The sequence below is a fragment of the Anolis sagrei genome, chromosome 3 (genome assembly GCF_037176765.1).
Source record: "Anolis sagrei isolate rAnoSag1 chromosome 3, rAnoSag1.mat, whole genome shotgun sequence".
In the NCBI taxonomy this organism is placed as follows: domain Eukaryota; kingdom Metazoa; phylum Chordata; class Lepidosauria; order Squamata; family Dactyloidae; genus Anolis; species Anolis sagrei.
The window spans coordinates 246,845,006-246,858,741 of NC_090023.1; the positions used below are offsets into that span (position 1 = coordinate 246,845,006).

Genomic DNA, 13,736 nt, shown 5'->3' on the forward strand with positions numbered 1-13,736 from the left:
AGTGATCTCTGGATGTAGGTGAACTACAACTCCAAAACCAAAGGACACTGCCCATCAAACCCTTCCAGTATTTTCTGTTGGTTGTGGGAGAACTGTGTGCAAAGTTTGGTTCAATTCAATCGTTGGTGGGGTTCACAATGCTCTTTGATTGTAGGTGAACTATAAATCCCAGCAACTACAACTCCCAAATGACTCTATATATATATATATATATATATATATATATATATATATATATTAGTGAAGGACATACATTGGGTTGTTAGGTGTGTTGTGTCCACATTTGGTGTCAATTCATCCAGTGGTTTTTGAGTTCTGTTAATCCCACAAACGAACATTACATTTTTATTTATATAGATTCAGTGCACGACATATATTGGCATGGGAGGAGGCGCTGAGGACTTTCAAGTACCAGTATTTTGAATTTTACAAATTCAGTGGATCAATATAAGTATTAAACAACTTCTCCCAATAAGCAGCCTAGCTGCTATATTTTGAACCACCTTTTCAAGCTGTCTCCAAACATCAATCTTTGGGTAACACATCAAACAGAATGGGAATGTTGGGCTTCAGCTTTTATTATGCCTTGTTGTTTTAACTATGCCAGCTAGATTGGAGTAGAAGTCAGGCAGTTTACCACCCTGAAAGTTACACAAAACATATACAGTTGGCCCTCTGTAATCAGGTTGTTCCAATGTGCTTTTGATTAATCAGTTCACTAGATAACTTTGGCCCCTCCAGCCATAACTAAATATCTGTCTCCTGCACTTTACCCCCTGTTGTGTCAGCTCCACTGGCTGTCCATCCAGTTCCAAGCACAATTCAAAGTGCTGGTTTTGACCTACAAAACCCTATATGGTTCCGGCCCAGTTTGTCTGTCCGAACGGATCTCCTTTTACGTCCCACCCCGGAGTCTAAGATCTTCCGGGGAGGCCCTGCTCTCGACCCCGCCTCTATCACAAGTGAGGTTGGCAGGGACAAGGAGCAGGGCTTTCTCGGTGGTGGCCCTTCACCTGTGGAATTCACCCCGGAGAAATTAGATCTGCAACATCGCTCCTTTCCTTTAGGAAAAAACTGAAAACATGGATTTGGGACCAGGCATTCGGACAATCAGGCAGATGAAGAAAGAACTTTGACGATGATTAGGAAATGATTAATGGATTAGAACTATGGAACTCTGAAAGACGGAACGCTGAGCACGAGAATAGTTTTTATATGATGTGTTATGATTGTTTTAATTGTGATAACTGTTTTTAACTATGGTTTTGTATATTATGTGTAAAGTGTATAGGCATCGAATTGTGCCTTTTTTGTAAGCCGCCCTGAGTCCTCCCTCGGGGGTTGAGAAGGGCGGGGTAAAAGTACCTGTAATAAATAAATAAATAAATAAATAAAAATTGTCCCTGCCCTATAGTTGTATTGCACTAATTGACTTGGCCCTTTTAGCCCATGCTTAATATCTGGCTCCTGCACTTTTTATCAGTCCTATCCTTGCAACTGTTTTGCACAAGCTCCTGCCTTGCCCTTAACTTAGTATATGGCCACTATGTCAGGCTATTGGTTGTTGTTGATGGTTATCTTTTTATGATGTTTTGCATTTGTAATGTTTACTGTGTTATATTTTAATCTCTGTCTGGACTTGGTCCCCATGTAACCGCCCCGAGTCTCTTCAGAGAGATAGTGGCAGGATACAAAAATGAAGTTGTTGCTGTTGTTATTGAAACACAACAAGATTAGTACACAGCAAACAAGATCACTATGCTGGTTGTTGCATTGGATCACACGTTGGACACTTCCCAAGTGTCTAGGACTGTGTGATGTATAGGTGAATAATGCGTGCAGATCCCAGTAGGTTCGCCTTTTGCAGCTGACAGATGGTAATTTTGCAGGCGCCGATTGTGTTCAAGTGCAGGCCAAGGTCTTTAGGCGCTGCACCCAGTGTGCTGATCACCATTGGGACCACCTTTACTGGCTTGTGCCAGTCTTTGCAGTTCAATCTTTAAATCCTCATATTGTGTCAGCTTTTTTTAATAATAATAATAATCCAACTGTCCATGACTTTGGAATATTCTGCACTTAAAAAAAATAAATCCAAAGAGCACATCTTGATTTTTCTATTTATATAATAAACAACATTTTAGTACACCATTGTATCTGCAGTAATAAGACTTGAGCATCGACAGATTTTAGTATCCATGGAACTAAACCCCAGTATGTACTAGGGAATTTATAGAGAACCCATAAAATACATATTTTAAATTAATTTAAATGCAATTGGGAATAAAACCTATGAAGTTAGGAGGCCTTTGATACTGTCTGATAATGGCAGGGTGTTTTGAAGTGACTGGATAGTTAACGTTTCCACTATTATGAACCACAATAGTATTAGGACGGCAGGCTTGGGACTCTCTGATGCATGTAGCTGTCTTTCCTTTTTTGCTCTCATTGGAAAGTCTACAGCTGCAGATCTGTAATTCACTTGTAATTTAATTGCCGAGCGCCCAACGAGATTACGGGTTTCTGCACTGAGACATTTCAGAGAAAAGGATTTGTGGTGTGTGAAATGGGACAACATCATAATGACCATACCAATTATTCCCAAATTATTTGAGAACCCTGTGGTAGTTAACGGTTTGCCATTTTAACAGAGAGCTTGCAGCTTACATTATGGTAACTGCAGCAGGGGGCAGCAAATGCCTTTTTCAAAGTGGCGATTCTTGCAGTTTCCACTTGCTCTGGGAAATTAAAACTGGAGTCAGCTATGAAACACGGGTGGGAAAAAAGTGTTTTTTAAAAAGTGCTCATTATCTCTAAATAGGTGGAAGAATACTTCTGAAATTGAAAGTGAATTCACTTGGCAAACTTGCTCTATGGCTTCCTCTGTCTTATATGTGACGCTTCATTTAAGTAATTTATCTGTTAACATATTAGGAGCCTCTGTTGGTGCAATGGGTTAAACACTTGTGCCAGGAGGACTGAAGACTGACAGGTTGGAGGTTTGAATCCGGGGAGAGCGCAGATGAGCTCCCTCTGTCAGCTCCAGCTCCCCATGTGGGGACATGAGAGAAGTCTCCCACAAGGATAATAAAACATCAGTACACCACCCGGGCAATGTCCTTGCAGAAAGCCAATTCTCTCACACCAGAAGCAACTTGCAATTTCTCAAGTCGCTCCTGACACACACACACACCAAAGTTAACATATTTATATTCCACCCCATATATTGAAATATCAGGGTGGTGAACAAGTAAAACATTGCCAAATGTAAAACAATAATTGAAGCAGAGTAGAAACCTGTTAAACAAATTGTCTAAAAAGATTACAACTGTTCAAACCTGTATCTACATGTAATTTTAATGAGAAGGGAAACAATATTATATATTCTCTATAATATGTATCTAGAAGAAGCAATTCCAAGGAACACATGTATTTTGTTAAGTGAGATATATCCATATACTGTGTTGTCGAAGGCTTTCATGGCTGGAATCACTGGGTTGCTGTGAGTTTTCCGGGCTGTATGGCCATGTTCCAGAAGCATTCTCTCCTGTCATTTCACCCACATCTATGGCAAGCAACCTCAGAGGTTGTGAGGTCTGTTGGAAACTAGACAAGTGAGGTTTATTTATCTGAAATCCACAAGCATGAGGACAATTTCATCAGAAAGGAGGAAGCCATGAAAATGAATAAAATCTGGCTACCAGTATTTAAAAACGCCAAAATCAGGACTGTAAATAAAGGGGAACACTAAAAAACAGGGGAATTCCTGACATTAAACAATCAGAGCCAGCTAACACCTCCAAACAAATGTTATGTGCGGGTAGGAGAAACTGATTCTGGTGTCAGTTCTGATGAATGTAATAGAACTTCCAGGCAGGAAGCAGCCAGGCTTTGAAGCTGCAAGGCCATTCAATGCTAATCAAGGTAGCCAATTGAAACATTCACACTTGCCTCAAGCAGACAAGAGTTCTTTCTCCCACCCTGGACATTCCATGGATATATAAACCTCACTTGCCTAGTTTCCAAACAGACGTTACAACCTCTGAGGATGCCTGCCAGATTGTGGGCAAAACATCAGGAGAAAATGCTTCTGGACCATGGCCATACAGCCTGGAAAACTTACAGCAGCCCTATGGCATCTTCACTTTGCATCTTCATCTTTGCTTTGTGATATATTGCTTTCTTCATGCATCTTTACATATGTCTCTCTGTTATGAAATAATAACATCTCCCTCTAGTGGTCAATCTCAACAAAAGTTTGTTTTCCCACTTACCACAACTTTTCTGGTGTAAGAACAACTTCAAAGTTGTTTCCAAAGTGTTAACTGGAAATCTCTTCAGGTTTTTTTTTATTTGCATTATAGCATCAATCCCCTTAATATAGACACAAACCACACAACATTCACATTAGATCTTTATTTGCTGCCTGTAAAATTGTGATTTATTTTGGTGTGAAAATGCTTAGGGATAGAAAAATCAGAAACGTACATTTCAAAATGGAAAGAGGAATAATGCTTCAATTTTTTTACATCAAAAAGGCTGAAATCTGATATATATCATAATGTGCACATGTCTACACCCCAAAGCCAAGGGGGGCTCATCATCTTGCTTCCATATATCTGTTGGGCAACAATGGAAAGAATATTATTGCTTGGTTTCCAGTAGTTTTGAGGAATGATCACCCCATTTCCCCAAGAAGGAAGGAAAGAAGGAAGGAAGGAAGATGTTTAGATCTCCCAATTCCTGTTCACCTTTGGTATTATCCAGGATGCCTCATGGATACCCAAGATGGTGGATGCTCAAGTCCCATTATATACAATTTTGTTGTAAGGTAACATTCCTTATTTAAAATGGTGAACAACTCATACGAGGTGATGTAGAGAGGCTGAGGATCTATGAAATGACAAGAGGTAACAGCAGGATATTCCAACATGCCAGTCTGGGATGTTTCCCCACAATATTTTCAAGCCTCAGTTGGTTGAATCCATGGATACAGAGAGCCAGCTGCTCTATGTAATGGTTGCATGGGTGAATGCACTCTCAGTAGCATCAACTCTAAAGCACCGGATCTTATGCATTGAGAGTATATGCATACTGCAGTGTATGAAAAGGCAATGCCATACATTGCAAAGCCAACCCTGCAAGGTAGGAACTGCTAGAGCTACAGAGCCTGGGTCAGGGAAGGCTGAAGGTCTCTCCACCTGTCCTTCTCTTCCTTTTTGGAAACAGATGGTGAATCCTCCCACCAAAAGCCCTCCTCTGCTGTGATCGGCTAGCCTCTCAGACAAGAGGAGGGTTGTTTCTGGACTCCAAGCAGGGAGGGAAGAACAGGCGTGTTTGGCGCATGGCAGCTTGGTGCACATGTGTGAGTGAGGTAGAGTGTGCGAGGTTGGAGGGAGGCTCGCGCCAGCAAGTCCCTTCATGGCATGGGGGTTCTGTGTGGGATGTTTGGCCCAACTTTATTGTTGGTAGGGTTCAGAATGCTCTTCGATTCTAGGCGAACTATAAATCCCAGCAACTACAACTCCCAAATGTCAAGGTCTGTTTTCCCCAAACTCCACCAGTGTTTACATTTGCGCATATTGAGTATTCATGCAAGTTTGGTCCAGGTCCATCATTGTTTGAGTCCACAGTGCTCTCTGGATGTAGGTGAACAACTCCAAAACTCAAGGTCAATGTCCACCAAACTCTCCCAGTATTTGCTGTTGGTCATGGGAACTTCTGTGTGCCAAGTTTGGATCAATTCCATCATTGGTGGAGTTCACAATGCTCTTTGGTTGTAGGTTAACTATAAATCCTGGAACTACAACTCCCAAATGACAAAATCAATCCCCCGCAACTCCACCAGTATTAAAATTTGGGCGTATCGGGTATTTGTGCCGAGTTTGTTCCAGTGAATGAAAATACATCCTGTATATCAGATATTTACACGGTGATTCATAAAAGTAGCAAAATGACAGTTATGAAGCAGCAATGAAAATAATTGTATGGTTGAGGGTCACCATGACATGAGGAACTGTATTCAGGTTTCGCCACTTTAGAAAGGTTGAGAAATACTATTCTATATCTTTAAGGAAGAAAAACCTTAAATTTTGACAGTAGCTAAAAGGCAAGTGCTGGATTCAGTACTAGGGATTATCGCCACAAAACACCAATTTAAGGAGGTGAGTTTATTAACAACGTTTGGAGAAAAGGAGTTAGAAATGGAATAATTCCTTGATAAATATAACAAAGCATGCAAAATAATAAAAGTACTGGTATATTTTAGTTAACTAAGTAGACGTGTTCCTGGACTAGGCTTCTTGGCACCAGAGGCAGAAGTAGTATGAAAAGATTTGAAGGCACCTGATTCTGTCTGATCTTGGAAGGTAAGCAAGAGCCAGTTCTGATTAGTACTTTGACGAGAGACCGCTAATGAATACCAGGTTCTGTAGGCTATATTTCAGAGGTAAGACCACCTCTTGGGTATTATTTGCCTAAGTAAATCCTATGATATTCTTGGGATAGCCATAAGTTGACAGCTGACTTGAAGGCTCATATGCACACAAGTTACTGCACAACAAAAAGCTCAGGTCTACAAGCTATTCGAAACTAACTTTCAAGTTCTCAAAATATTTTTGGAGTGCAACTCTTATTAGCTCTAGCAGGTTTAGCCAATGCTGAGAGATTATGGGAACTAGAGTCAACAAGGTATTCTATATACTTGTGTTAAGACTATATTACTGCCATACTAATTCTTTCCATTTTTTTCTTTTTCAGCACATAATTTATTGCTCAACCCAGTTGTCCCTATTCCAGTTAGACCTCTAAAACCTTTTGTGTCACTTCATAGTTGGAGTTGAATGGCTGCAAAATACCTGAAAAGGCTGTTTTGTGGTTTGTCTCTTGTCGTCGTTATTTTACTGACATGGTATATGGCATTTCCTTCCCACAGTGTGATAAAACACAAAAACTGGATGTATTTCTATGACTATGAGCCTGTCTACAAGCCAAATTTCCCCTTCATATTACGTGAGCGAATAACATGTGAAGCCCACAATCCGTTTCTGGTCATCTTGGTGATTTCAAGACCTACGGAAGTGAAAGCGAGGCAAGCGATTAGGATGACTTGGGGCTCCCAAAAATCCTGGTGGGGGAAAGAAGTTGTGATGCTCTTCTTACTGGGCAGAGGGACAGAGAAGGAGGATCTTGGAGCTTTATCCATACGAGATGAAAGCATTCTTTACGGAGACACCATCCAGCAAGATTTCCTTGACACCTATGAAAATCTTACCTTGAAAACTATCATGGTGTTCAGGTGGGTCACTGAATTTTGTCCGAGTGCTCAGTATATGATGAAGACAGATGCTGATGTTTTCATCAACACAGGCAATTTAGTCAAGTTTCTTCTAAACTCAAACGCTTCAGAAAACTTCATGACTGGCTACCCTCTGGTGGAAAACCATCCCCACCGAGGATTTCATTGGAAAACTTATATTTCTTATACCGACTATCCATTTAGTGTTTATCCTCCATATTGCGGTGGATTTGCTTATATACTTGACACCAAACTAGCTCGCAAGGTTTACGAAATGATGAGCCATGTTAAACCTATTAGGTTGGAAGATGTCTATGTTGGGATTTGTTTGAATATACTTGGGGTGGGTATCTCTATCCCAAATGATGACAAACTCTTCTTTTTGTACAAAATTAAGTTTGATGTTTGTAAGTACAAGCACTTGGTTGCTGTGCACGGCATTTCTCCACAGGAAATGATTACGTTCTGGGAGAAAATAACAGAGACCACCTCAGTTCCTTGCCACTAACTCAGTGTTGTCTTCAACATCTTAACATTTGAAGTTTGGATCTTTTCCTTTAGACCAAAGTGAGATGGAAGTGTTGGACTGCTGGATGGTCTTCCAGACTCTGTATATCAGGCATGGGCAAACTTTCTAACTTGGGGGCCATGGGGCGGGCTGGGAGGGAGTTGGTTGATGGTGGACAGGAGAGTAAAAGTGTATCCATGAAACCCTGTATTGCCTATTCCCAATATAGAATCCTAGAGTTAGAAGAGACCCCCAAGGGCCATCCAGTCCAACCACCTGCACGCAGGAAGGCACAATCAAAGCACTTCCAATAGATAGCCTCTGCGGAAAAGCCTCCAGAGAAGGAGACTCCACCACACTCCGAGGCTGCCTATGCCACTCTCTAGGAAGTTCTTAATCTTTTCAGTTGAATCTCTTTCCCTGCCATTTGAATCCATTGCTCCCTTGTGACCTGGCGAGTTTTCCCCGTTCTTCTCAATGGGACACCCGTTTAAATCTTGAAACATGGTTCTCATGTTCCCTCTCAGCCATCTCTTCTCCCGGTTAAAAATTTCCCAGGAGGAAAGGAGGAGGGAAAAAGAGAAGTAGGAAGAAAGTGTGGAAGAGAAGGATGGAAGGGTGGAAGGGAATGGAGGGAGAAAAGAGAGAAGGAAGGAAAGACAAAAGGGAGGGAAGGAAGGAAGGAGAAAGAGGAAAGGAGGGACGAAAGGGAAAAGGATGAAAGAGTGGAAGGGAAGGAAGGAGGAAAGGAGAAATAGGAGATAAGGAAGGAAGGGAAGTATGGAAGGAAGGAGAAAAGAGAAAGAAGGATAGGATGGTGAGAAAGAGGAGGGCCTGAGAAAAGAGCCCAAAGGACTGCATCTGGCCCCTGAGCCTGGGTTTGCCCATACCTACTATAATACTGCAGAGATGTGTGAGTTAAGGAGAACAATTGCAAGAAAGGCTAGTGTGACCCTCACCTTAGGAATCCAACCAGAATAGACATTCACATTAGAGTTTGCCATTCTGGATGGGCAACTAACTTTTAAACTCAGTCCTTCTATAAATGCTTTTGCACTTTGATTATATGTATATTGCTACCCAGTTTTGGAAACAATGACATCTGTTGTTTAGGGTGTCAATTGGCTGTCTATGCTGTTTTCTACAATTCTCCATTCTGTTTTGTCCTTATTCTCCTCCCTGCCCAGTTAGCATGGATTTCCCCTAACGGAGGCCTCCACCATATTTATGACTTGCCTACTGCAAGTCCAGTGTGGACAAAGAAGGGCCTCAAATATAGATTCACAGGTCTGGACAGGTTTTTATGAGAAGAGGGACAAGCCCCAGACTGGTCAGGGTTTGATCAAAGCCAGGATCTTGAGTCCATAGCTGCCAGTGAATTGGATAATGGCTTGAATCCAGTTTCTACTCCCAACTAGAACAAACGCATTGCATCAGTGCTTGCTTATCTATTTGTCATTGACAATAGGATTTCTTAGATCAACATGAGCCGATCTGTTGGTCTTTGTGACGGACCATATTCTGCCCCACTTGACATTTTCATCTTGTATTTAAGAGTGGCACCATATAAAGTAATCCAGTCTGGAAATGCCTTCCTAACATGTCATAATTGGGGGCAAGTCAGACTTCTTCACTTGCTTTCATATTAACCCGAGTTTATAAAAAACAGGCATGGCCATCCATAGCACCTGCCGAATTCCTAAGCTCCTGGTCAGAGGAATGCAACAATAGGTCATTATTAGTTAATGGCTCAGAGAAGAATACATCAGTAAGTCATTACTAGTGTTAGTTTCCCACAAATTTTTAACTATTTTCCTTATAACAACACTGTTTTTTAGTTGCTTTGTTTTTATATTAGCAATTTTTGATTTGTTAATAATACACAGGTATTGGACAGTATTAAGGGAAACATGTTGCTTTAAAATGTTTTTGAGGTCCTTGGTTTTGTATTGCCTAAGGCTTTGTGGCCAGGAAATCAGAAGACGCTTACTTCTTGGGAGGAGAGCAATGTCCAGTCTCGATAAAATAGTAAAGAGTAGAGACATCAGACTGGCAACAAAGATCCGCCTAGTCAAAGCCATGGTCTTCCCTGTAGTAACCTACGGATGTGAGAGCTGGACCTTAGGGAAGGCTGAGCGAAGGAAGATCGATGCTTTTGAGCTGTGGTGTTGGAGGAAAGTTCTGAGAGTGCCTTGGACTGCGAGAAGATCCAACCAGTCCATCCTCCAGGAAATAAAGCCTGACTGCTCACTGGAGGGAAAGATACTAGAGACAAAGTTGAAGTACTTTGGCCACATCATGAGGAGACAGGAAACCCTAGAGAAGACAATTATGCTGGGGAAAGTGGAAGGCAAAAGGAAGAGGGGCCGACCAAGGGCAAGATGGATGGATGGCATCCTTGAAGTGACTGGACTGACCTTGAGGGAGCTGGGGGTGGTAACGGCCGACAGGGAGCTCTGGCTTGGGCTGGTCCATGAGGTCACGAAGAGTCGGAGACGACTGAACGAATGAACAACAACAAAGGCTTTCATAGCCGGAATCACTGGGTTGTTGTAGGGTTTTTTGGGCTGTATGGCTATGTTGTAGAAGCATTCTCTCCTGACGTTTTGCCTGCATCTATGGCAGGCAAAATGTCAGGAGAGAATGCTTCTAGAACATAGCCATATAGTCCGAAAAATCTACAACAACCCAGTGCTTGGTTTTGTATTTATACTGCGTCTGTTACATTTTAGCCTGATATTCATCTATCGGACTTTAAGCAGGGCCTTTTATATGCTGTACAGTTATTCTAAAATGCCTTTTTTATTTGTTCCTTAAGGGATAGATAGGAAAGTTTACAGAATGCTGGGGTGGTGTTGTAAATACCAAGGATAGCTTTGCTGCTGTTTACTGCTGTGAAAGTATTAACTAACCATTTGTTGCAGTAAACAAAACAAATAATTTAGTGGCTCCTTTGGAGCTCCCGTTGGTGCAATAGGTTAAACCCATGTGCCGGCAGGACTGAAGACCGACAGGTTGGAGGTTCAAATCCGGGAAGAGTGCTGATGAGCTCTCTCTGTCAGCTCCAGCTCCCCATGTGGGGACATGAGAGAAGCCTCCCATAAAGATGGTAAAACATCAAAACATCCAGGTGTCCCCTGGGCAACGTCCTTGCAGATGGCCAATTCTCTCACACCAGAAACAACTTGCAGTTTCTCAAGTTGCTCCTGACACAAAAAAAGTGGCACTTTTAAGTCTTATGAGTTCTGTTTGGAAGAAATAACAGACTGCCTTCTGTGCAAGTTGTTGGCTGTTAAAATGCCTATCTTTGGTATGGGAAATTGGAGGATTGGGAAAGCATATGGAATTATAAATTAAAATACACATACGCTTATGATTTGAAGGGGAATTGGTACAAAATGATGTATCAATGGTATATGACATCCCAAAAATTGGCCAAAATGCTATAAAAATACATAAAATAAATGTTGGAATTGTGAATCCCATGTGGGCACTTTACTACATGTGGTGGACTTCTCAAGAAGCAAAGAAATATTGAACGGAGATACAAGAGAAAATTAAAAAAAATGTGGACATAAAGATAGAGATGAAACCAGGATACTTTTTGTTAGAAATAACTAACTAAATAACATAAATCAAGATAAATTATTCAACTATTTTGTAACGGCTGCTAGAATAGCCTATGCAAGAAACTGGAGAAATACACCTGTAACTGATCAGTGGATTTCCAAATTATGGAAATCATGAATATGGACAGTTTACCTCAGTTATTACAGAAACCTCAAGGCTCACCGAAGTAGGCCACGGACTGGCTATCTCTGAGAGAAAAGATAAGAATGATAATATGAAAGATTTGTCGTACAGGAACGCAGAGTGAAAGAGAAAGTGTCTAATAATAAAGTGAACTAAGGACAATAATTGACCACAATGAAGATTGGAAGTCGACCCCCCCCCCATTTTTCTATCCCCTTCCTCTCCTCTCCCTTTTTTCCTTATTTGATGTATTTCCCTTCTTTTATCCCATTTTGCTATTTTATAATATTGTATTTTTTATTTTAATGAATAAAAATTATCCCTAAAAATGCAATCTGTTATTTTTTTGCTTAAATAAAAACATTATTCCCCTGGTGGTGCAGTGGTTAAACCACTGAGCTGCTGAACTTGCTGATTGAAAATTTGCTGGTTCAAATCCGGGGAGCGGGGTGAGGGGCTCCTGCTGTTAGCCCCAGCTTCTGCCAATCTAGCAGTTCAAAAACATGCAAATGTGAGTAGATCAATAGGTACCACTGTGGCGGGAGGGTAACGACACTCCATGCAGTCATACCAGCCACATGACCTTGGAAGTGTCTATGAATAATGACGGCTCTTCAGCTTAGAAATGGAGATGAGCACCAACCCCCAGAGTCGGACACAACTGGACTTAATGTGAGGGGAAAATCTTTACCTTTGCCTTCAAAGCATTACACAAGATTAAAGCTTGATTGTAGAAACTCTTTGCAGGTTTGTCAGTGTTCAGAGTCTATGTAGCATAGCATAGTATAATAAATCTGCAGATGGAGCCTTGTTACTCCTGGACATTTTGTTTGCATTCTTCCTGCTCAGGGGAGTGGTCAAATGTGGTGCAGTTAAGCTTTCCTTTCCTCCATGGACTCAATCACTCCCGTGATTTTTCCCCAGTCCTCAGTCTCACCCATTTATTACACTGGCCGATACATATTTTGGTGCTGCAAATGTTAACCCTGTTTCTGGGTACATTTTCCCTGCCGAGTCCAAAAATGGCACCAGTTTCTCCCATATCAGCATACCATCTGTTAGTCCGCATCTGCTCACCCATAGAAAATAATTATAACCATATCTAGGAAACTAGAGCTGATACAATCTATCCAATGCAATTTTCTGAATCAATGCCCCAAATAACTCCAGGAACAAGCCTAAAAAACAAGAAACCAGGATTTAAAAAATCTTGTCATGATTTACATTTTGTTGTTGTCATAGTACTAAAATTCTGTACCACTTTAACTATAACTGTAAATCAGTGGTTCCCAACCTTTTTTAAAAAAAATCAGGGACCACTTGATCAGCAACCACTTTGGCCAGGGACCACTCTCCAACATTAGTACCAAAAGGGTTATGAATCAGTTTTTGGTCAACTTTAGATTTGGTTTGGGGTGCTAATTATGAAAATTGCATTGGATAGACCACATCAGCTCTTGTTTCTGATACAGAATATATGCCATGGTCATGACAGGGAAGGAGTAGCAGGTGGCACAAAAAGATCAGAAATTAAATAATGAGGAAAAAGTCTTGCGGACCAGATTTTTGTCCTCACGGCCCACTGCTGGTCTGCGGCCCACAGGTTAAATGAAAGGGAGTGGGGAGATAGAAGAAATGCTTTAGTCGGTGTCTTGTAAGTTGCCTTACACACATCTAAGTCACTTTTATCGTAGTGTGCAAAGGCCTATTCACTTGCTTTTCATCCAGAAAGCTTCCAGCCCAGTTGTCGATAGTCCTTCTCACCAGAGGAAGGAGAGGTGATTTGAAACATGAAGATCCAGCTGCTCTGACTCCTATGGGGAAGGAAAAGACAGGTGTACTCCATTTGAGATCTCACCCTCATTTCTTTAACCCTCTCCAAGCTGAGACCAGCTGCCTCCCCTTTCGTTCTCTCTCAATCCCACCTGCGAAGCAATGGCAGCAGAGACCCTTCCCAGGCCTTGACAGCAGCCTGACAGTTTGAGGATCTCAGCTGTTGTCAGGTATTAGCTTTGAAATTATGCATCTTTCCTGGAAGATGTCACTTCGATTGCAGCTGAGGCTTTTGTGCTAGGAGATAACTTTCAACAGATTATTCTTTTCCCCAGCTGTCTAGTTACTTCCCATATTATGCCAAAAACTCCTCCGACCTCCTGGGGATGGGACTCAATGGGAATTAGT

The 13,736-nt window shown here is 41.5% G+C and overlaps 1 protein-coding gene across 1 annotated transcript in view; it reads left to right on the forward strand.

Annotated features, from left to right (window-relative positions):
• Positions 1-9,759, forward strand: part of B3GALNT1 (beta-1,3-N-acetylgalactosaminyltransferase 1 (Globoside blood group)) — a 12,090-nt gene extending 2,331 nt beyond the window's left edge. The window contains exon 2 of the mRNA XM_060767603.2: positions 6,757-9,759. Within this exon, the coding sequence (XP_060623586.2) occupies positions 6,840-7,802 (963 nt within the window). The 5' untranslated portion in view covers positions 6,757-6,839 and the 3' untranslated portion in view covers positions 7,803-9,759. The remainder of the gene's footprint in view (positions 1-6,756) is intronic.
• The last annotated feature ends 3,977 nt before the right edge of the window (positions 9,760-13,736 follow it).